The 24144-nt window shown below is 43.2% G+C and overlaps 1 protein-coding gene across 1 annotated transcript in view; it reads right to left on the bottom strand.

Moving 5' to 3' along the window:
- Window positions 1–10620: 10620 nt before the first annotated feature.
- Window positions 10621–24144, bottom strand: part of caly (calcyon neuron-specific vesicular protein) — a 49842-nt gene continuing 36318 nt past the window's right edge. Inside the window, exons 3-5 of the mRNA XM_043678876.2 lie at window positions 23083–23202; window positions 22819–22932; window positions 10621–13788 (exon numbers count right to left, since the gene is read on the bottom strand). Coding sequence (XP_043534811.1) covers window positions 13585–13788; window positions 22819–22932; window positions 23083–23202 — 438 coding nt within the window. The 3' untranslated portion in view covers window positions 10621–13584. The remainder of the gene's footprint in view (window positions 13789–22818; window positions 22933–23082; window positions 23203–24144) is intronic.

Below are 24144 nucleotides of genomic sequence, written 5' to 3' on the forward strand. Positions count from 1 at the left end.
TTTCACTGGTTTTTGGATTCAACCCAACCCCCTGAAACACAATATTACAAGAGTCTGAGGGATGTGGGCTATGGCAGGACAGGTGGTCGAATACGACACAAAGTCCACAAGACCAGTCTGAGATCATTCTCGCTCCAACTTTTATGCTTTTCACAAGCGGCTCGCATGGCGCTCGGCAGTGGCGAGATGCTAACTGAAGGGGATTAACACTTGTCAAAGGCATTGTTAATGCCACTCAACTCCTTAGCATTCAGCATCCCATCTTACTAAACTTACCAATCATCTGTTCAACCAATGTGAAGTTATGTGCTCTGCTTCTATCTGTGCCCAACGATCTCTCCAGTTAAATCCACAAAGACTGCCACCAGAGAGAGGGCATAAAAGTAGTAGCAGTTGGTACTCTGAGGAGTGGGCACAGATGGGCCAGGTGACTGTATTTAGCTCCTTTCTTTGCCCTTTCCACCTCAGACTATAGAGCATAAATCCCACTGCCCATGCCAAAGTAATATCCACTTTAAGACCAGGTCTCCTACTTGAAGAGGGAACCAGATAGAGTTAAACAGTTTTGGAAGCAAAGGATGAAGTTGTAGTGCTGAGACTGGTACAACATAACCTACTGTCTGAGTTGACAGGCATGAGTGGGCATCCTGAGAAACAGCCAAACCCTGTAAGATGTGTCAATTGTTTTCTATTAGCACTTTGGTGAAATTATAAACAACTTCTCAGTGGATATTAGTGACAGGAAGATCCTGGGTCAAATGTACAAGAAACCAGAAGTGTAAGTGGAGTTCAATATTAGAATTTGGAATTTATTCAGTATGTGGATGAACTTAAACCGTAAGACATAGGAGTGGAAGTAAGGCCATTCGGCCCTAGAGAAACGTACTAGAGATGGAGCAAAACGCGATCTATTCTTGGGAAATAAGGCAAAGCTAGTGACTGCAGTGTCAGTGAGGGAGAACTTTAGGGACAACGATCATAAATCTATTAGTTTTTAAAAAGCAAAGGAAAAAGATAGACCCGATCCATAGAGTTCTAAATTGGAGGAAGGCCAATTTTGACAGTATTAGGCAAGAACTTTCAAACGTCTAATGGGCAGATATTTGCAGATAAAGGGAAGGCTGGAAAGTAGGAGCCTTCAAAAATCAGATAACAAGAGTCCAGGGACCGTATACTTCTGTTAGGTAGGTGTAGGCAATGCTGAATTATTAAAGAAATTGAGGCACTGGTCAAGAAAAGGAATGAATATTACAGAGGAGGAGCTGCCAGATGTCTTAAAATGCATCAAGCTGGATAAATCCCCAGGTCCGTATCAGGTATACCGTAGAACTCTATGAGAAGCGAGGGAAGTGATTGCTGGGCCCCTTGCTGAGATATTGAATCATCGACAGCCACAGGTGAGGTGCCTGAAGGTTATTTAAGAAAGGTGGTAAGGAAAAGCCAGTGAACTATAGACTGGTGAGCCTGACATCAGTGGTGGGCAAGTTGTGAGAGGGGATCCTGAGGGACAGGATGTACATGTATTTGGAAAGGCAAGGACTGATTGGGGATAGTCAACATGGCATTGTGCGTGGGAAATCATGTTTCACAAACTTAATTGAGCTTTTTGAAGAAATGACAAAGAGGATTGATGAGGGCAGAGCATTGAACATTGTCTACATGGACTTCAGTAAGGTGTTTGACAAGATTCCATGTGGTAGACTGGTTAACAAGGTTAGATTACATGGAATGCCAGAATAACTATTTGGAGCAAAATTGGCTAATAGGTAAGAGACAGAGGTTGGTGGTGCAGGGTTCATTTTCAGACTGGAGGCCTGTGACCAGCGCTATGACACATAGATCAGTGGTGGATCCACTGCTTTTTGTCATTTATATAAATGAGTTGGATGAACATAGAAGATATGGTTAGTAAGTTTGCAGGTGTTAAGAAGGTTACCTCAGAGTACAACAGATGGGCCAGTGGGCAGAGGAGTGGCAGTTGGAGTTTAATCTAGATAAACGTGAGGTGCTACATTTCATTAGAGCAAATCAGGGCAGAAGTTATCCATTTAATGGTAAGATCCTGGGGAGTGTGGCTGAATAAAGAAACCTTGGAGTGCAGGTTCATAGTTCCTTGAAAGTGGAGTCACAGGTAGACTGGTACAATTTCAACTTTTAAAAGGCACCTGGATGGGTACATGAATAGGAAGGGTTTTAAAGGGAAATGGGCCAAGTCCCAGCAAAAGGGACCAGATTAGTTTAGGATATCAGGTCGGTATGGACAAGTTGGACCAAAGGGGTCAGTTTCTGTGCTGTACAGCTCTGTGTCTCTATGTGTTGCAGTTACATAAGTGCCAGCAACCAAACCCCAACAATCACTTAATCACTCCTCAAAAACACTCTCAGCAAGCTCGGTTAATGAGCAGTTCCTGTTTGATGTTACTGAATTCCATTGACATCAGAAATATCCTATATTGTATACATACAAAAGCAAAAGCACAATTAAATAAATTGCATGTTTTCCAGTGAGTCTGCAACGCAGGAAGTCTTTTGAAGTTTGAGTTGCAGGTTTCAAACACATTTTAGCTACTGAGTACAAAAAGAAGTTTCCTCTGTGTTGATAAAGAGAAGAAAATTCAATCAGACACTGAAAGTATCTCATTTCCAATGCAAGGCGGAGCTGTATATGACTCTGTGACATCACTGGCATCAAAAGCTCAGTGATTCTCAAGAGTGGGCAGCAATTACTATGAAGGCAGTCTTTGAACTTTGACGAGTTAAATTGAATTACTGGGTTTAGCTGCCAAACAAGACATGGACTGACGCTGGTCTTTATAACAAGCATAAATAGACTCGCAGTGAGTCAGCAAGCGTTGCGGGTGGGAAGAGAAAGAATTAACCAGCAATTCATTCAGAACGAAAAGGCTTTACACCGAGCCTCTCATGACACCAGTATCCTGAAAGGTATTAGAACCGATTAGACAATTTTCGAATTGCAGTTTCTGTTTTAACGCAGGGAAAGCAGCAGCCAGCTTGTGCACAGCAAGCTCCCACAACCAGCTTTGGGATAGAGGCATGAGTGCCTTTTGTGTCCAGACTAATTCCTCCCACCAGTTTGCAGATTCTTTAACAGCTTTTGAAATACAGTATGTCATCAGTTTGACTGGGCCTCAGATCAGCCTGAAATATCCCTCAGATTTTCAAGTGATATCTGTCCAGAGTTCCCAGAAATTGGATCGGGCTGTTCTCCCTCTTCAACAATAAATCTACAAGGCAACTTTATCCTGTGAAGATCTGACTTATTGGAACATCTTATGAGGGTGAATTCATTTGCGAATTTGTTGATGTATTGTGCTAACATTGTTATATCTAATTTAATGCGATACTGGTTGGTCGGTTAGTTCAGATGATTAGAGCGTGGTGCTAATAATGCCAAGGTCAGGGGCTCAATCCTCGCATGTGTAGCATTGGGGTTCGCAAGTGGCAGGGTTTGGGGTAGCTCAGTGGTTAGCACTGCTGCCTCACAATGCTAGGGACCAGACTCAATTCCAGCCTCAAGTGACTGTCTGTATGGAGTTTGTACATTCTCCCGTGTCTGTGTTGGTCTCCTCTGGGTACTCCGGTTTCCTTCCATAATCCAAAGATGTGTAGGTAGGTGAATTGGCCACATTAAATTGCCTATAGTGTCCAGGGATGTGTAGGTTAGGTACATTAGTCGGGGTAAACATAGGATAGGGGAATAGGTTTCGGTGGGATACTCTTCAGAGGGTTGGTATGGATGTACTGGGCAGAAGGGCCTGTTTCCACACTGTAGGGATTCTATGGGGGATGTGGCGACTGATCATCTCTCTTAATTCATGGAAGCACATTCAGTCCTTTAATAAAAGAGCTACAGGTGCTGGAGGTCTGCAACAAAACCAGAAATGCAGCAGGTTTGGCAGCATCTGTGGAGAGAAAGCAGAGTTAATGTTTCAGGTCCAGTCATCCTTCTTCAGAAGATTTTGTTTTTGTCTTTTTAATGTTAGCTGCTGTGTTCCCTATTTTTTAGAAAACAGTCTTTCTGCTTTTGGTATAGATTGCAAGAAAGGCAATCAGAAAGCAACACAGCCCTGCCTCACTGCTCTCTGTTGAATTGTTTAATGAAGTCCTATTGAGCTGACAAAGTTCTGATTCAGAGACAATCATCCTATCAAATGAACAAAACATGACAATTGTCCTAAGAACTGAAAATGTGTTGCTGGAACAGCGCAGCAGGTCAGGCAGCATCCAGGGAACAGGAGAATCGACGTTTCGGGCATAAGCCCTTCTTCGGGCTTATGCCCGAAACGTTGATTCTCCTGTTCCTTGGATGCTGCCTGACCTGCTGCGCTGTTCCAGCAACACATTTTCAGCTCTGATCTCCAGCATCTGCAGACCTCACTTTCTCCTCAATTGTCCTAAGAATAACAGCCATGGGATATTGGCATAAAATCACTTAAAGTCGTTCTCCGAAATTTCACCCTCACTTATTTCTTTTTGTTTGTACAATTATTTCCGAACCAATCGAAATAATTAAAGCCAGGACTGCTCCTGAGAGAGTTACCAGCTCTCATATATCGGGACATGCCACAACATAAACTCCCACCTCCAAATACCCACCCCCGCCCCCAGTAGACAAACCTTTTCCTCCTTCTCCAATACATTTAGAAGTAATAATTCAAAAATTGGTCATGAAAATTTGAAGAGCTGAATCTAACCAGAAATGGGTTAAGTGTCAATATTGCATGAAGGATCTCTCGACGTTAGGCCGAGTGAGCTTTCTTATGGAATTGTCCTGAATTTACCTCACTATCTCCAATGCCTCTATGCTTCCCCTCTCATCTAATGCTAACCTGATTCTCCCACTCACCATAATGGAAGTACTCCCCACTGCTGTGATATTGTGGGAAATCCTGGGATCTCTGTGGCAACAGCATTGTCTTGGAACGCCAGACGTGTACCCGATGATGTGTTGGCATACTGGGGCTGCCCTGCATCATCAGCATAATGGTGCAGCAGCACAGAACAACTTCTCAGGGCATGTAAGTGGCAAAGCTGACACTTCCTTGCACATACAACTGCACATCCTACACCTATTGCTGTTTAAACAGCAGGCCAGACCTGTCCTTAGCCACATGTCATCTTACCATAAGACCATAAGACCATAAGACATAGGAGCGGAAGTAAGGCCATTCGGCCCATCGAGTCCACTCCACCATTCAATCATGGCTGATGGGCATTTTGACTCCACTTACCCGCATTCTCCCCGTAGCCCTTAATTCCTTGTGACATCAAGAATTTATCAATTTCTGCCTTGAAGACATTTAGCGTCCCTGCCTCCACTGCACTCTGTGGCAATGAATTCCACAGGCCCACAACTCTCTGGCTGAAGAAATGTCTCCGCATTTCTGTTCTGAATTTACCCCCTCTAATTCTAAGGCTGTGTTCACAGGTCCTAGTCTCCTCGCCTAACGGAAACAATTTCCTAGCGTCCACCCTCTCCAAGCCATGTATTATCTTGTAAGTTTCTATTAGATCTCCCCTTAACCTTCTAAACTCCAATGAATACAATCCCAGGATCCTCAGCCGTTCCTCATATGTTAGACCTACCATTCCAGGGATCATCCGTGTGAATCTCCGCTGGACACCCTCCAGTGCCAGTATGTCCTTCCTGAGGTGTGGGGACCAAAACTGGACACAGTACTCCAAATGGGGCCTAACCAGAGCTTTATAAAGTCTCAGTAGCACAACAGTGCTTTTATATTCCAACCCTCTTGAGATAATTGACAACATTGCATTCACTTTCTTAATCATGGACTCAACCTGCATGTTTACCTTTAGAGAATTCTTAACTAGCACTCTCAGATCCCTCTGAACTTTGGCTTTACGAATTTTCTCACCGTTTAGAAAGTAATCCATGCTTCTATTCTTTTTTCCAAAGTGCAAGACCTCGCATTTGCTCACATTGAATTCCATCAGCCATTTCCAGGACCACTCCTCCAAACTGTCTAGTTCCTTCTGCAGCCTCCCCACTTCCTCAGTACTACCTGCCTGCCCACCTAACTTTGTATCATCAGCAAACTTCGCTAGAATGCCCCCAGTCTCTTCATCCAGATCATTAATATATAATGTGAACAGCTGCGGCCCCAACACTGAACACTGTGGGACACCGCTTGTCACCGGCTGCCATTCCGAAAAAGAACCTTTTATCCCAACTCTCTGCCTTCTGTCAGACAGCCAATCCTCAATCCATACCAGTAGCTCACCTCGAACACCATGGGCCCTCACCTTGCTCAGCAGCCTTGCTTACAGCCCTAGCTAAGTCACTGGCACTCTTTCTCCAATGCCCAATGTGGCCCAACATCTTCTCATTGTTCAAGGTGGGGGCCATCACTTACAGGAAAACCTTCTGTCATCTCATAACAGTTCACTAAAAAGTGAGCAGATATCAAACAAACAGAAGCTGCAGTTGCCTCGTGGGAACAGAAGCAAACCAATTGCATGCTGAGCACCAAAAACATTCCAGCCAATTATAGTTCACAGCAGCCAGCTCACGTTGGAGTTCATTAAGACCTGTCTGGCCGGAAGCTGCTGTATCCTATTGTCAGAACTGGTGTTCCTCCTGCTCAATGCCATCATCCTCAGAAGATGAACCTGACTCTCCCAGTGCATCAGCCTCCATCACATCCCCTTTATTGCCTGTTCTAGCCTGCTGGGGTTGGACAGCACACTGTGTCAAGTCCCTACCCGATCCAAAAAGCATAATCTCATCTTAAGGTTGCGTATCATCTGCTTTACTATGGCCTGGCTGAAGAATGGGCTGTTCTCTACCTCAGGAGGTTGAGTAAAAGAGGGAAAAGCCAGGGTTACAGTGGGAAGCTCTTGTCTCACAGTAATCAACCTTGGAAGATATCTGCCTCCTCAAACACAGCAGAAACATGAAACATCTCAAGAATATAGGAATTATACTGGTTTCTGGGGTGCAGATTTCAAAGAGGTGGGCCCAATGATTACAAAGCACTTGTACGTTGATGGACTGGAATACTCTTCTATTGATGAACTGAACTGCGTTCTGATACTGCCCTTTCAGCACAAGCTGCATATACAGTCTATGGCACCCTGCACTTGGGGGAAGCCAGCTAAGGTATCAAGTAACTACTGCCTGGATGCAGCATGGGGAAACCAGATGAAGTGGTGTGATCTGATACAAATGGCATTGGAAACAACCCCGATATGTTTGTGAGTGGACAATTGAGAGCTCCCACACAGTGGCTCCTGAGATAGTCACAAGGATAGGATGGACGTCCATTCCTTCAGGTCACATCAGTCAGCATAGTTCAGTGACAGAGACCCGGAGCATGTTCAGTCTGTGGCAAGACTGTGCATCACTCATACATGGGAAACTGCACTGAGGACCTCAGACCCTGGCCCTCCTGCACATCCTGATGGGCCCTGCAGCTGCAATCTCTTCACGGTGGTTGTTTTGCAGACACTGGAGGCTGCTGCTGGTTCCTGGATGTTACTGACATATCTGTTCCTCTTCCATTTCCTTTCACTGCATCGCAGCAACTGACATTAACCCCGTGTGTGGCTGGATCCATTCAGCACACTTACAGCAAACCTGCTGTAGGGGAAGGAAGAAACAGAACAAGTTCTCTGTAATGTGAGCAGTCAGCATTCACATCCCCATGCACATGATAGCTCAACACACTCCTCTATACAGTGGGAGGACTCGACTTGGACCTTATTCTGATGAATGCAACACCAGACACTTCACAAAGAGTAGCAGAGTGGGAATGCCACATGAACCCTTCTCCTGCAGTCACACATGACCACAAAAGGCATCATTGCATAAGGCTGTGTTGTGTTCTCCTTACAGTTCAGGTGTTGAGGGAATCAGTCTTGCCCACCCAAGTGGTCTTGCATTAACTGCATGTTGTAGCAGACCCGAGGTACTTATTTGACATATCACCTGGGGAATTATTCCTCTTCACAGAGATGTCTACCTTCAGTCTGGAAGGAGCAGTGACATGGTTGACATTGCCAGTGACCAGCATTCGCATCCCACACACTTGTTCTTTGCGTGCATTTCACGCACACAATGACAAGACTGGAAATGACCTCAAGCTGCACTCTATTAAGCGTAAGATCTTGGTGCGTTAAGCACACCTTAAAGACCATCACATCACACAAAGGTGAAGCCTGTGCTTTTGGACAGCAAACAGGCACTGACTCCATGCACTCTCAGCGTGTTTCCAGCCAGTTTCCATTCGTAAGTCACATTTGGAAATAGGCAAATCGTGGAAAGCAGCGCAGGGGAGGAAATGGCTTATTAGTGCCAGACTGTTAATCCAGGGAACCAGGTACTGTTCTGGCAACCTGGGTTCGGGTGGAACTTGAATTCAATAAATATCTGGTCTCTAATGATGACCACAAAGCCATTGTCTACTGTTGGAAAAACCCATCTGGTTCACGAATGTCCTTTAGGGAAGGAAACTGCTGTCCTTACCTGAGCTGGTCTGTATGTGACTCCAGACCCACGGCAATGTGGTTAACTCTTAACTACCCTCCAGGCCATTAGAAATAGGCAATAAATGCTGGCCTAGCCAGTGACGCTCAAATCCTGTGGATGTATATAAAAACCAGGTCTTGCTGGACACTGTGAATACAAGGTTCTGCCTGGTTATCAAATCCATCCCACTTTCACTCTTAACCTCCATGATTCTTTTTACTTAGCACTCCTGGGAGAATCAATCTCTACTGAACATCCACAGGTCATACCCCCACCACCACCCTGAACAAATGTTTCCAACTCTCACCCTTAACGGCAAAAGCTGCACCAATACAGATTATCTGTAACCGTCACATTGCACAGTCTCCCCCATACTGAGGCTATGGCATCAGTGACAGCCTATAACCCCACCTCCTACAGCGTCCCATGTCCTCCCCACCCACTGCTGGCTCCCCCCTCTTCACCATCCTTGTCCCTTTGTATCTCAGTTTGCTACCTCCAAACCACAAATATTAAGATACCCCTCCAACAACTTCATTTCCAAAACAGTGTCCCCTTGAAAGCATTGCCCCCACCCCCCTCACCATGATATCATTCCACAGAACCCTAGGACTGACCATGCCTGATTGTCTAGACTAGATTGGACAGTCAGCTCTGAACTAGAGCTCCCCAGATCCCTGACTACTCTCTGTGCAGCTCCCCAACAGAGAGCCTATAAAGCCCCTAGCTGTGTGCACCACAGCTCCAGGACTGATCACGGCCCACTTCCCCAGGCTGATGTGCGATGGACCCCTAACCCTATTCCTAACCATCATGAGCACATGTCTGACCATATCCAAACCACCAATTTGATTACAAACTCTGCCTTTTGACCCCTTTGTTAAACTCATTCATGAGGTGTGGGCATCACTGGCTAGGCCAGCATTTATTGCCCATCCCTAATTGCCTAGAGGGCAGTTATGAATAAACTACTTTGCCGAGAGTCTGGAGTCATGTAAAGGCGAGACAATGTAAGGACGGCAGTTTCTTTCCCTAAAGGATATTATTTAGCCAGATGGGCTTTTCTTGATACTCACCAGTGGCCACCATTATTGCCAGATTATTACTGAATTCAGATTCTACCTTCTGCCATGCAGGTTTCAAAACCCTGGTCCCCAGAACATAACCCGGTTCTCTGGATTAATAGACGAGCGATATTACCACTAGGCCCATCACCTACCCTTGGCTGACAGCAGCCCTCTGCCTTGACATGACTGAGGGTTAAACCCCCTCAACCTTGAGACATAACCATTTGGTTGACGGACACATAGTGGCTTGCTTCATAGACTGCTGGCACATGCTGTAGGTATGAGATTGCCATCCACGCCATCAATGTGTCCACTCCCTGGACAGATAACTGCCCGCAACCAGGACCAAACTGCCAGGCTTTGTGTCTGCACTAAACAGCAAAGTGAGGCAGAAATACTGTGAGTCTTTAAAATATTTAAACTACATTTAGAGAATCGCACTTGATGATTTTACGATTGAAGCTATCAAATTTATTAAAGTTGAGAGAACAGTTCTGAAGATGGGTCACTGGACTCAAAACGTTAACTCTGCTTTCTGTCTCCACAGATGCTGCCAGACCTGCTGAGTTTCTCAAGCGATTTCTGTTTTTGTTTGCTTTAGATCTCCCACATCCACATTCTTTTTGTTTTATCCTACTGAAGTCGATGCTTTACATGGGACAGTGTCTGGCCATTTGGCCCAACCTGTCTTTACCAGTAACAAAAACAGAAATTTCTGGGAAAAACTCGACAGGTCTGGCAGCATTCGTGGAGAGAAATCAGAGCTAATGTTCTGGGTCGAGTGACCCTTCCTCAGAACTGTCTTTACCAGTGTTTCTGCTCCACCTCTTAAGTCTTGCCGCCCTTCAGCCAATCAGCACAACCTTCCATTGCTTCCATCCTCATTTACTTGTGTGGCTTCCTCTTCAGTTGTAGCTATATGGGTTACAGGTGAAAATCTGCTATTGTCTATCTTAATGGTTTTAAGTTGGTGCTGAGGGTCAAATATTGAACGTACCCTGAATGAGCTACTAACACAAACTGAAGAAACTGAGAGGCCCACTTCGGAAGAGAAAACTGTCCATTTATTTTTATCAGTTTGAAAGCAAGTAATCACTATCTCCATTTTGGCACTTAAGACACCTCAAAGTGCTGGCAGCGATGTGAAACTCACAAGATCTATAAATACATACAAAGTGTCGCTAAATTAACAGTGTCATACAGTGAACAGTAGCCGTACTAAGACGAATGCTGACAGAAGTGTCACAACAGTATTACGACATTTATTATATTTATTAAAAGCAGCGTCTCATTAGATTTTTAGACAAACAAAGGCGACCTGCAGAAACTTAATTAAAAATCTGTCAGCTCCAGTACTCCCACTCGCAATTGAATGCCATGTACATAAATGAATGGATTAGCTCCACAGCAGGATAAGTTGACATTTATACCAGGGCGTTGAAGCAATGAAGATTTCTTCTGATGGAAGTTCCCCTTTGCAAGTTTGTACAGCATTTTGTGTCAGAACTGGCCTGATGAAAATCATTCTTTTAACGTACCCAACAGAGCTGAGGGAGTGAAGCAGACTTAATTTAAACACACAATATTTTGTTGGTACAATGTTCACACATTGGACAGTCAAGTGGAGTGCCATTTTTGAATGCCTTCCTGGGTCACAAAGCCCGCTTGCTAATCGGAAAGCAGCCCCCGGTGTGTGCAATCCAAGTTGCCTGTGGGCTTGGAGAGCCCATACGTCACAATGCTGTGCACTCCAGTGAGATCTCGAGCTGAATTTAAAGTATGGATGCTTGGAGCTGCTCCAAATGACATGGTAACTTTCACCCAAACTTTCTAAGAACCCGATTATTGGAAAATCTAGGAACAGTGGCACGGATGAAGTGACTGTCTGCCCAAAGGTCATTCAGCCCGCTTCGAATATTTGCACATTTTGGCAAAGGACAAACCATTCCTTAGTGTCCTCATTATCCTTAACCCCTGGAGGGCACAGCCATTTCCTTACTCCTTGTCATTTATCTTCTGCTCTCCACCATAACATGTAAAAATATAATTACACTGAAAAAAAAGCTTTTGCATTTAGTCTTTAGGAATCTAATATGACTGCAGTTATTCACTCTTCTGACTTATTCAACTTTATACTTTGCCCTACCTGTTTATCTGCCTTCCAGCCACTCATTGTTGAAGGGGAGTGTCACCTGGCACACTATATCGTGAAGCACAGCTATAACAGGCTGCATATAATGCTGCTTTGTGTCATCGCTAAAGTATAAAGGTTATAACTTGCTCTGGAGGCAGAAAACTGCACTCAATCACATGAAGTGTCTGCCAATGCACAAATTCTAAAGCAGCCAATGCCATGATATTTGACTTGCCATTTCCAGGACATTGGCTAGGAATTTCATAAACACCCCTTCAGTGATGAGGGCTTTCGGGAGAGGATGGAGTGAGGTGACACTGTGTAACTTCTCTTGGGAAATGCTCCCTCAGGAAAGCAGAGGGATTCAGGATTCCAGCTTAGAGGAAAGAATGATATATCCCTTCACATTATCAGGCTGGAAACCTTTTATCCTTCCATCCTGACAAGGTAACATCAAGTAACTCGGTGCAACAAAAGGAAAATGATGTAAAAAGATGCATCTGGCCATACTGAGGAAATACTGCCAAATCCCGTATTCAGATGAGAACTAATGAAACACCATTTAAAACTAATTAAAATCAAAAGAGCTAAACTGGTCGCAGGTAGCTTCTATTCATAGCAGACATTAACGAGGTTACATTTCATTATTACTGTGCAGCTGTACAATCATTAGAAAGAAATTGTTGCTTATATGTGCTCATCGGGCTGTTTAACATAGTGACGCCACAACTGGTAACTCTCTGAGACTGTGTCTTAGGACTGAAATAATAGTCAAAAGTATATCATCAATGCTATTAATGTGGTGGCACTGTCACAAAACCAGATATCCACTGCTGCGCACACACTAGCTTATTTGAAGGGAAACTAGAATTAAAAAGCAAATAACATTAATCATCTCAATAAAGGAGAGGAGCAAAGCATTGTTACCAGCAGCAGTAATCTTGGGTTCAATCCATTTGCTATTCAGGCAAGTTATTTTAACCATCCCATAGTTTGACAGCTTTAAAGAAAGCTCCCAAATGGGACCATTTGTATTTGAAAGAGCAGAAAGAGGGGGTATGGATTTTGTAAAACCAAATTCAATAATTATTACAAACCTGGGGCTCCAATTTGGAGTCAAAAAGTGTGGACTCTGATCTCCAGCATCTGCAATCCTCACTCTCTCCAGGTTCGATTTGGAGATCACCTTTTTTTCCCAGTTATAAAACCTGGGTTTATCACTAAGGTTATTGATTTTGGGTGCTTTTAGTATTGTTAACAGCCTTTTGCTATTGAATTTTGATGCTAATAATGAATAACAAAATTTGGGGTCATGGGAAGATTAAGATGATAATACTTGTAAATTTGAATTAGGTGGAATGAAATAATTACAACACAGCTCAGAAATATCTGTGCACATTTCAAAGACACGAGGCCGAAACGGCCATCTTACATTTATATGATTCCATGATTCATATCTGGGAGGCCTTGTCTTAAAACTGGTGCCTCAAGCCTAAACTCCATGAAAATACTTTTCTGCTTCCGTTATCTTACCTTTTGGAGCCAGTTTGGATTTTTTTTTAGGGCAGACTCAATTAGCCTCCATTTTCACCCCAACACTGGCTCAACCCAACTAATCAAACTTAAATATGTCAAACGAAGGGATTGTGGTTTGCACACACATTCACAGATACACACACATGGACGTAGACACGCACACATACATACATATATGCACACACACACACACACACACTCTCTCACACAGATATCCCGCACACACATACACATCCTTAAAAGTAAGAACTTTTCTTTGTAAAGAGGATCATGTAATGCTTGAGTACTTCAGAACTTCAATGAACAATGAGATGAATTTGTCTTCCTTCTTTAATCTTCTATTGATGGGAGCTGTTAGGTTCCTCTTTTGATTTTGCTGGTCCTTTCAAGGCAGGAAGCACTGGTAGCCATGGCGATGACAGATCGGGAATGGTTCTCTTAGCCTGGCTTAAGTGGCTAATAACCGTGTAGAGGCTTCCACGAGAACCAGCTTCCTGCTCCGAGTAATACATCTCCAGAGCTGCAGGAGTACAGTGCTTATGCTGCAACAAGAACAAAACGGAGTGTGACAGTTATACAGCTCGCCAGATGGATCCTCACCACCACACCTCCCCCACCCCTGACAACCGTCCCTCGACCCCATTAAAAATTGCTTCACAATTACATTTACATATCATGCACTAGAAAGGTGCTGGATTATTCTTTAAGTGGGGATTTTTTTGGCTGAAGCCATGCAATTGCCCCCACTTTTCTTTGTCTTTTCAGGAAACGTGTTGTCCAATTATTGGCAAGAACGCAACCCATCCAAGCAAGGCTTTAACAATGAACCCGATGGCGCAGCTGTCAATGGCGGGACGTTTTGACGTAAAAATACTTCAGGGGCTTTGGCTCCCATGGGCTACGCTCTCTACAGGACAACAAAGTGAAAAACTCACTGTGTCCGACTGGTACCTATTAACATGCAAGTAGCACCTCAATTGTGCAAGAAATCCCAGTTCTTCCATCCAGTCCAACAGCTTTATCTTGTCTTCCCTGAGTAATGCATTAAATTTACATTCCGGAGGGAGCAAACCCATACAGGAATGGTTGGGAGCCTTTTGCGTAGCCTGATAATACATCCTATTGCACCGTTGTTGCTATGATGAATCATGAATTTACAACGTGACATATCACATTGGTGATATCACTGCAGTCAGGAACTCTCACATTCGTACAATCACGGTTTAAGTGTGACTGTTTTCTAGGCACAGGAACACAATTACTATTTTTACTCCTTAATAATTTGTCCTTCTAGTTTTAACTGGTTGTGCAGCCAAACTGTGCATTTGAAACAAATTAGAACTTGTATTAAAATTGTTTTATTTTACTATCTTCATTCTGTTGAGGATACTGCCAAAGCTTGCACGAATGAAATTTGATGCATATTTCTGAAATACTGTTGGACTGCTTCACAAAATCCTCAATAGGAAAAAAGGGGTTGGCAATTTCCAATTTGACTCCAGACAAATCTAAACATTTGTCTTGCAAAAACAAAAACAAAACCTCAACAGAAACATCAAAGCTTTAAGTGAACAAAAGCTCAGTTTTTGGCTCAGCTCTGTCCAGACTTTGTGAAATAAATTTCAACTTAGACAGACAACGACTCATTCGAACCCTGAGCAAGGTGGCAGTATTAAATCAGAGCATTTCATCAGATGGTGCGGAAACTAACTCACCAAGGAAATCCATGTACACAGGAGCCTGGATTATCCGAAGGACATGTGTGGGGTGTATTCATTCAGTTACTCGAATGCTGGATAATCAAACGCTGGATAACATAGTTTAGCCAAGCTTCGGGACCTTGCAAACTTGCCGGATAATCTGAAATTCAGATAATCCAGGCTCCTCTGTATTTCAAAATGGGGTAACTTTCCAGCACAGCCAGTAGGGAGACCATAGTACGGGATGGGATAAATAAGCAATTGAAGAAAAATAAGCTAATACTACAGTCAACATTGTAACAATGCTGCTCCTTTAACAAGGTTATGTTGTCCTTCATTTTTTTATATTTCAGAGAGGTCCGAAAAGACACAGACTCCGAAAGGTCTGGGGTTGAAGGCTTTTAGGGCCGGTTTGATAATAGCTAACAGATACTGCCTCAGGAAAAAGGCTTTCAAGTTTTAAAAAAGGAACACTTGTGCAATGAAAGGGGAGTAGCCAGTTCTCCCAGCTCAGCTTTTCTCTGGTTTGGTTTGGCTTTTGGCAGTAGTGTGAAAAAAGAACCAGGCCCATGCTGGTACTCTTTCTCTCTGACTTCTCTCCTATCAAACCCTGTGTTTGATTTTATCTCTTGTGCCAAAGGGTGTTGAGGGATTGTTGCAAGTATTAGGAACACCGACATTAGGTTAGTATAATTTGTTGGGTTTTCGGTGAGATTGTTATTCAGTATTCTGTTCTCTTATGTTTGTGTTTCATTCGGTAATCTTGCAAATAAATTTTGTTTTGTTTAAAACTAAGTGGTTTGAGCAACTGCATCTCCCCTGGAATATCCACTGTGCATCCGTTTAAAAGAACCAGCAAAGGTAAGGTCTGGGCTATTTTCCTGAAATGTTTTGAGGGGGTCTGGCCTGGTCCATAACAGCATGGCTTTGTCAAGGTTGGGTCTGACAAATCTAATTGAGTTATTTGACAAGGTGACACAGGCAGTGGATGAGGCTAGTGCCGTGGATGTTGTATATTTCGACTTTCAGAAAGCACTTGATACATCGCCACACAGAATCCTGACAGTGCAGAAAGAGGCCATTCGACCATTGAGTCTGTACCAACCCTACAAAGAGCATCCCACCCAGATCCAGTCCGAACCCTATCCTCGAAATCACCTACCTTGCGCACTACCAATAATTTAGCATGTCCAATCCACCTAACCTGCATATCTTGAGACCATGGAATGAAACCAGAGCTTCTGACAGGAAGTCTCGCAGACATGGAGCAAACATGCAAACTCCACCCAGACAGCCAAGGCGAGAACCAAACCCAGGACCCTTGCACTCTGAGGCAGCAGTGCTAACCACTGAGCCACCATGCAAATTGGTTAGCAAATTAGAATTGCTTGGGATTAATGGGTCCTTGGCAGAATGGATTCAAAGTCGTCTGAAAGGAATAGTTGGGCATTTCTCAGACTGGAGACAAGTTGAAAGTGGTGTCCCCACTTGCAACAATCGTTTTTCTGATTTTTGTGAACAATTTGAAATGGGTGTTGAGGGCAAACCTCTAAACTTGCAGATGATGCTGAGGTAGGGAGAAATAGTGATTTGTGAGGATGACGATGAGTGACTTAAGAGAGACATTGACAAGTTGGCCAAATGGGCAGTCACCTGGCAAATAAATTTCAATGCAGAGAAATGTGAGGTAATATGTTTTGGTAGAAGAAACATGGAGAGACAACACAGGCACATTGAAGTTCACGTGCATGATTCTCTGAAAGTGGCCAGGCAAGTTCAAACAATTGTTATGAAGGCTTTAGAGGATCTTTGGGTTTATAAATCATAGAATCCCTACAGGATAGAAGCAGGCCATTCCACCCATCAAGTCCACACAGACCCTCTGAACAGCATCCCACCTAGACCCACCCTATCCTGTAATCCTGCATTTCCCATGGCTAGCCCACTTATCCTGCACATTATGGGCAATTTAGCGTGACCAATCCACTTAACCTGCATACCTTTGGACTATGAGAGGGAACTGGAGTACATTCATGCAGACACAGGGAGAATGTTCAAACTCCACACAGACAGTCGCCCAAGGGTGGAATCGAACCCGGGTCCCTGGTCCTGTGACGCAGCAGTGCTAACCACTGAGCCACCATATTGCCCAAGAGGCATACTAGAGACAAAGAGCATAAAAGCAACAAAGTGATGCTATACCTTTACAGACCATTGGACAGACTATGTTTGGAGTACTGCTTTCTGTTTTGGACACCCTATTTAAGGATGGCTGTCAGAGCCCTGGTGAGAGTTTAAAGGAGATTTAGGAGAATGAATATCAGGAATGAGAGATTTTAGATGTGAGGAAAGGTTAGAGAAATTAGGTTTATTCTTCTTGGATCAGAGAAGATTGAAATGTGATTTTATTGAGGTGCTCAAAATGATGAACAATTTTGATAGGGTAAAGAAGGATCTTCTGTTTTCATGAGTTGGTACGTCAGTAACTAATTTCAAGATTGTCGCCTGGAGAATGAGGATTGAGATGAGGAGAAACCTCTACTCAGAGAGTTTAGGATTTGGAATGCACTACCTGAGAGAGTGATGAAAGCGGATTCCAAAGGAGATTTGAAAATGATGTATTTCGAGAGCTATTGCGATAGGGCTGGAGAATGGGATAAGTTGGTCGGTTCTTTCAGAAGCCGGTACAGACTCCCGAATGGCTGAATGGCCTCCATCTGGACTAAAAAAATTCTAGATTCTGTGCTTCTAACCACAGTGCAATGTACATTGATGAAATTCACAATAAATTACCGAGTAAAGCTAACAATATTAAATGCAGCCCAATCTTTGATGAAGAGCTGAAACTTGCTGTCATATATTCATGTATTATGAATGATCATTGTATTGCTTCTGTGTGATACGATGCACCTTTGTTCTCTGACCCAGGCAGAAAGAAAGCAAATGATGAAATCACAAGTTGGCTTTATGAAAATCTGCATTGGGAGTTACTGACGTGCTGTCAAATCAATCCTCTCTGAAATCAAAGGCACATTTACACTGTCTGGTTAGCAACAGCTAAACTGAACCTAGCCTTGCAGCAAGGCCAATTTGTCAGCTTGATTTGGCTTTAATTAGTGGAATTAGTGACCTGCTTTTCAGTCAAGTGACTTGAGATTCTTCTGGGTGGCTTGTCTCAACATCACCTAGATTTGATCCATAAACTAAGAGAGGCAACCCACTCACCAACATGCTTGCGATGAGGCTGGGTGCTTTGTGAAACCACCTCACATTAACTTCAATAGAGTTCTCCTATCATCAAACTCTTAAGAATTTAAGCCTCTACCTGTCAAGTACCTGGTCACATGCCCTGCTCCCTCCTAGACCAGCTATACAATTCCAGAAAGACAACAGCAGGTATCCAAGCTAGTCTTCAACCAGTGGCAGTTGTGGCAAATTATAGAATCTCACAGCACAGCAAGTACCTATTGTCTGAATAAAACAACTATCCAATTGGTCCCACCATTCTTTCCTCTTTTGAAGTGCATTTCCCAATTTTCTTTCAAATGTTGTTGTTGATTCCACTCCCTCCAGCTTTCGGACAGTGCAGTTCACATCATAACTCCCATCTGTAAGAAAAAAAACCTCATACCCCTCTGAAACTTCTACTAATCTTTCTTAGCCTTCCTTTGTTATTCATCTTGCCAGACTTCTTCCTACTCTCACTCCATGTTTACCATCAACCTGCTTAGACATATTCTGATAGATGTCCAGAGGAGATAGGACTTGAACCCAGACTTCCTAGCTTATAGGTAGGGACACTACCACTGTACCACAACAGACCAAGATGCCTTGACTTTTTTTTATATATCCAGATATATTTTTATGCACCATTGAATGGTTTTCCCACCACCATCTCACCCGTGTTACTTCTGACCTTTATCATAGAATCCCTACAGTGTGAAACACGCCATTTGGCCCAAGTCCACACCAACCCTCTGAAGAGTATCCCATCCAGACACATTCTCCTACTCCTATTATTCTACATTTCCCCTGACTAATGCATCTAAGCTGCACATCCCAGAACAATATGGGCAATTTAGCATGTCCAACTCACCTAACCTGTACATCTTTGGACTGTGGGAGGAAACCGGAGCACCCGGAGGAAGTGCATGCAGACACGGGGAGAATGTGCAGACTCCACATAGTCAGTCGCCCGAGGCTGGAATCGAACCTGGGTCCCTGGCACTGTGAGGCAGCACTGAGCCACTTTGCCGCCCTATCCTCCACCACTTAATCATCCAACCTTCTGATCCAATTACCAATGCAAACCCTCTTGTTCTATCAACAGATCTGATCATTTCGAACACCCATGTTAAATCTCTCCTTAACTTGCTGCACTCTGGAGGGCTTTTGTGATGTAATGGTAGTACTTTATCTCTGTGCTAGAAGGTCCACATTTGAGTCTCACCTGCTCCAGAGGTTTGTTGTAACATCGCTGGAAAGTGATTAAAAATAACTCTGTGGTCTGAGCTGGACAAGTTCCCCACCATCTCTATTGAGCCAAAGTCATTCATTCCTGAGGAGCATTCTGATAAATCGACACTGCGCCCACTCCAAGTCTCCTTCCTGAAATAGGCTGCTCAGAAGTAGATGCAGTATCAGTAAGGCCCACCTAAGGGGCACATTTTTAGCGTGAGATGTAAGAGATTTAAGACAGACATGAGGGACACATTTTTTTTTACACAGAGTGTGACTAAAGCATGTGGAATGAACTTCCTGAGGAAGTGGTGGATGTGGGCACAATTGCAACATTTAAAAGACATTTGGATAAATACATGAAGAGGAAAGGTTTGGAGGGATATGGGCTGGTAGCAGGCAGATGGGACTAGTTTAGTTTGGGATTATGTTAGGGTATGGGCTGTTTGGATGAAGGGCCTGTTTCCATGCTGGATGATTCTAGTCAATGAATCTGAACACTTTTTGAAAAGCTGTGAAAGCATTCAAGAAGTTACAAAAGAAATGATAGAACTACTGGGAAATCAGGAGCACCGTGAATTGAATGAGCTAATCTCTGCAGCCTGGTCTGTGCTTCCATGATCTGTGATTTACCATTGGCAACAGAGAATTGCTATGAACATCAGAAACCAGGGGGTGGGCAGGGGATTTGCCATTAGGCCTCTTCAGCCTCCTCCACCATTCAACAAAATCTTCACCCACATCTTCACATTTCCACCTTCCCTCCATATCCCCAATTGGCTGTGTGCCTCATTCCCAGAAAAGTAACATAAATCATGCTAGTATTCCTTTCGGCCTGACACACACATATGCTCATATGAACTTTCTTTTTTATATGGAGACTGTAATATTGGCCCAGTCAAAGTTCAAACAGACCTGCATAACATCACCCACTCCATTCTCCGCAAAACATGAGCTGACCACGATGCAAAAACCAAAATTAACTGAGTGTAATGATAAATTATCTTGTTGCACACTGCAGCTACTTCAGAAAGAGTAACAATTATTTCTGGCCCTGCTCTATCCTGAAATGAATCTGAACACCTTTTTGAAAAGCTGTGAAAGCATTGAAAAAGTTGGAAGAGAAATGACTGGGAAAACAGGAGCACTGTAAACCAAATGAGTTGCTTTGGAAAGGGCAGGAATTATTTCTGGTTCTGCTGTATCCAAATATACAGCAGATTAAGCTCCAAAAGGCCAGTTTTATAAAAAGCATTTTTGGCTCTCAGTAGCTTTTTTGCTGTATCTTTTATTCTTATTGTCTATTCTCGATGTAACCTTTATGTGGGAGATAACCAGTTTAAATTCACAAGGTGAAGAAAGGTCAGCAGCACAAACAATCGATGTTATGATCAGAATGACTATTCTTTCCTTGAGAAAAGCCCATGTCATCTCAGCCAAATCTGCTGTAATGTATGTGTTAGAAACAAAGACTGCAGATGCTGAAATCCAAAGTAGACAAGCAGGGGGCTGGAAGAACACAGCAAGCCAGGCAGCATCAGGAGGTGGAGAAGTCGACGTTTCGGGTGTAACCCTTTTTCAGGACCTGAGTGGTTCTAAGTGGGAGATATCAGTTGTGCACGTTGTTCTGTGCAAGCTTTTCCCTAACTCTGCTTGTTCTTAGCAGACTTTTCTCCAACACAACTGGTTCCTCACAGGCTTCCCTCAACTATACAGCATAAAACAAGGACTTCTGCAAGTCAATCACTGGTCAAAAACAGCTCAAGTGGAGTCTACCACATAAAAAGCAGTTATCACTGGTCATATAATTTCTATGCAAGTTAGTTTAAAAAAATCTCCAATGCCCACGTTGAACTTTCAATGGCCCCTTTTAAAGGAACAACACATTCCCCTAAATGCAAAATAAATCTATTTTCTATAAACCTTACAAAACACAAGAGTCCAGGCTTCCCATAACAGTTCTAGGAAGCACTGTTTCAGCTTGCCACTGGTTTGTTCTTTGAGAGTTTGATGGCAAGGTGTTCATTGTGCACATGCTGTACATCGTGTATGGGTTCTATACAGAGTCATTAGCCATGTGGGCCACAGCTAGATGGTCTTTAATCACCCAGTTGGTCTGCTGACTCAAACATATTTGGCACAGCAGACTGCCAGGATATTGAGGTCTGACCCGCATGATCTATTGTTCAAATGCACAAACTAGCTGGAAGACGAAGGAGATACTGACTAATAGTGAAAAGAACTGAATTGAGATAATCACTCAGAACCTAAGGCAGTTCAGTAAGAGCATGCTCAGATTCATGGAATCGGCATAATACTGAACGCAGTAAAGGTTTACCAGAATTCAGGAAAACCAAGGACATTGTGAACAATTCACTCTTACTCATTTAAAATTCAAGTTGGGCTCCTCATGCATAAACAACTGAAATAACCTCAAGCAAGCAGGAGTAGTTATTCAAAGAGAGGAGGTTAATCTCAGAGCAGGCAAGTTATCATGCTAACTCCTAAAGAAATCCTAAATACAATATATGTGTAAATGAAATCCAGATGTGGTTTAGGTTAATCACAGTTGGAAAGAATCAGAGCATCATGTAGTCTTTTCGGACACTGTACAATGTGCAATCTATTAGTTTTTCAGAATGTCAGTAATGGCACAATGTATTTCAGTATACTACAGCAACACACAGTGCAGTGTTCATTGTGCAATGTGTTGAATAATGTGTTTGTACATAATATCTAAGTGCATCTTTGTACTGTGCTGTGTATACAATGTGAAGCACGGTGTGTAACTGGGTTGAAGAATGTCAAGCATGTTGTGTCTGTGTTCCCTGTAGTGTTGCACTCTACACTGAAATGTTGCAGTACTTCTCAGTACAGAGTGGTAGCGTAAAGTATGCTTTTCAGAGCATCAATACACTATGGCATCAGATAGCCTAGTGTACAGTGAGCTGGTACACTTTATAACACCAAAATGGCATCAATAGACTGTGATATTGCACATTTGGTTGGTCATTACTGAACATACGCAGATCAAAGAAATTTACTTCTTTCTAAGTTCCTGAGCTCTCTTTATCCCCAAAATATATCAATGTTGCTAAATGGGTCAACATGCATGAGGCGAAATATCTCCACTCAGGATGAACAGGGTACCTCCTACTTCCCATTAGGGTTAAATATATCCACACTGCAACGACCAGAATCCAGTCCACATGAAGCAACTGAATTTTAATACCCGTCACACATAGTTTAGAGAGAGTGCCTGTGAGATATTGAGAGTTAGGAATCTGAAGATCTTTATTGCAACAACAAATAAGAAAATTTCCCCCATTCAGCATTTGCAAAGGGCTTTTTTCATTACCTAGTCTGCTGTGTAAAATCTGGAAGTAATAAGAGGAATACTGACTGTCATCTTACCTTAAATACAAAACCCTCTGGGCAGCTTAGCTGATCATACCAGAATGCCTTGTACATGACCAGCATTAACAGGCAAGCCAGGAATGCCATTGTAATGAGAATCAATCCAGTGAGCTAAAGGAATCAAATCACATTGAGAGTGAGAAACTGGCAATATATATTCAATATGAAGTGGCTGCTATTCCACTTTGATGTTTGATGATGAAAAATAAACTTTACTGAAGGTGTATGTAAGCTCTCTTTGCAATGATTTAACTGGATCACCTTGACTTTTTCCGAGACTTCATCATAAAGGTTAATGTTGAGTTTCTTAATTCCAGGGATGTGTAGCTTTTTCTTCTTCTTCTGTTGCAGCTGATATTCTGTCCTGGTCTTCACCACGACCTGCAGGGAGTTGGATAGAATTTAAGAACACAGCTCCTGAGAGTGTTCGAAATGTTGTTGGCAACAAATCAAAGCGAAACAACCAAATTTATTTTTTGCATTTTGCTTCCCCTCAGTAATTCTCGCTTGATTTTCCTGTCCCAATTTTAAAGAAAGCGCCCCTCCCCAACTCAATTTCAGCTATTCCAACTGACTGAGTTGCTCTTTGAAATGTCACCACAGATTTGAACAGAATCCTTCTGCACTGCACTGTTCTCTGATTTGAGCCACACAGCAGACCTTCAAACTCTGGTGTATCCCTGCTTTGTTAGATATTGATCCACCTGCATGAGGTTTCACTATCTCACAGGGAAGGGGGCCATCAGCTAATATTGGAAACAGTCAACTCCAAAGCAAAACAAATCTTTAGCAGTAACAGTTGAAACCTGCAACTAGATTATTTGTTGATGTTGAGCAGCAATTACCGCTTATGGCGATAGTGCTTGAGATGAGATGTCAGGTCAGGCTGCACTTTGAACACCCTCAAGGCTTGTTTACCCCTTTCCTCACCTAGATCTTATCCAGTCATCCTCACCTCAGTAGGGCACGGACTCGAGCTGCTGCTTACAGTTGTAAGCCCTCTCGGACTCGTGTGTTTTAAAGGCTTCATTCATCAGATTCTTTTAATAGCCACATGTTCATCTACTTGTACCCAGAACGAGCTTCAGGTGAGCACGTAGAAAAATCAGGGTGTCCACGTGCTCTGGTTTTCCCAGGAAGGCCGTAACATTCAGTGCATATCTTGAGCTATTGGATGGGAAGGTGCTAATCATTACACTCGTCACTCCCTTGACATAGAGGATTACAGAGGAGACACAGCACTGAAGCAGGTCAACCAGTTTATACTGGGCTACCCATCCTCCCTCCCACTAACCACGGCAAACAGAACTCTTGATTCTTGTC

The sequence above is a fragment of the Chiloscyllium plagiosum genome, unplaced genomic scaffold, assembly GCF_037043375.1.
Source record: "Chiloscyllium plagiosum isolate Xiang-an unplaced genomic scaffold, Cpla_swu_hap1 HiC_scaffold_43, whole genome shotgun sequence".
Taxonomy (NCBI): domain Eukaryota; kingdom Metazoa; phylum Chordata; class Chondrichthyes; order Orectolobiformes; family Hemiscylliidae; genus Chiloscyllium; species Chiloscyllium plagiosum.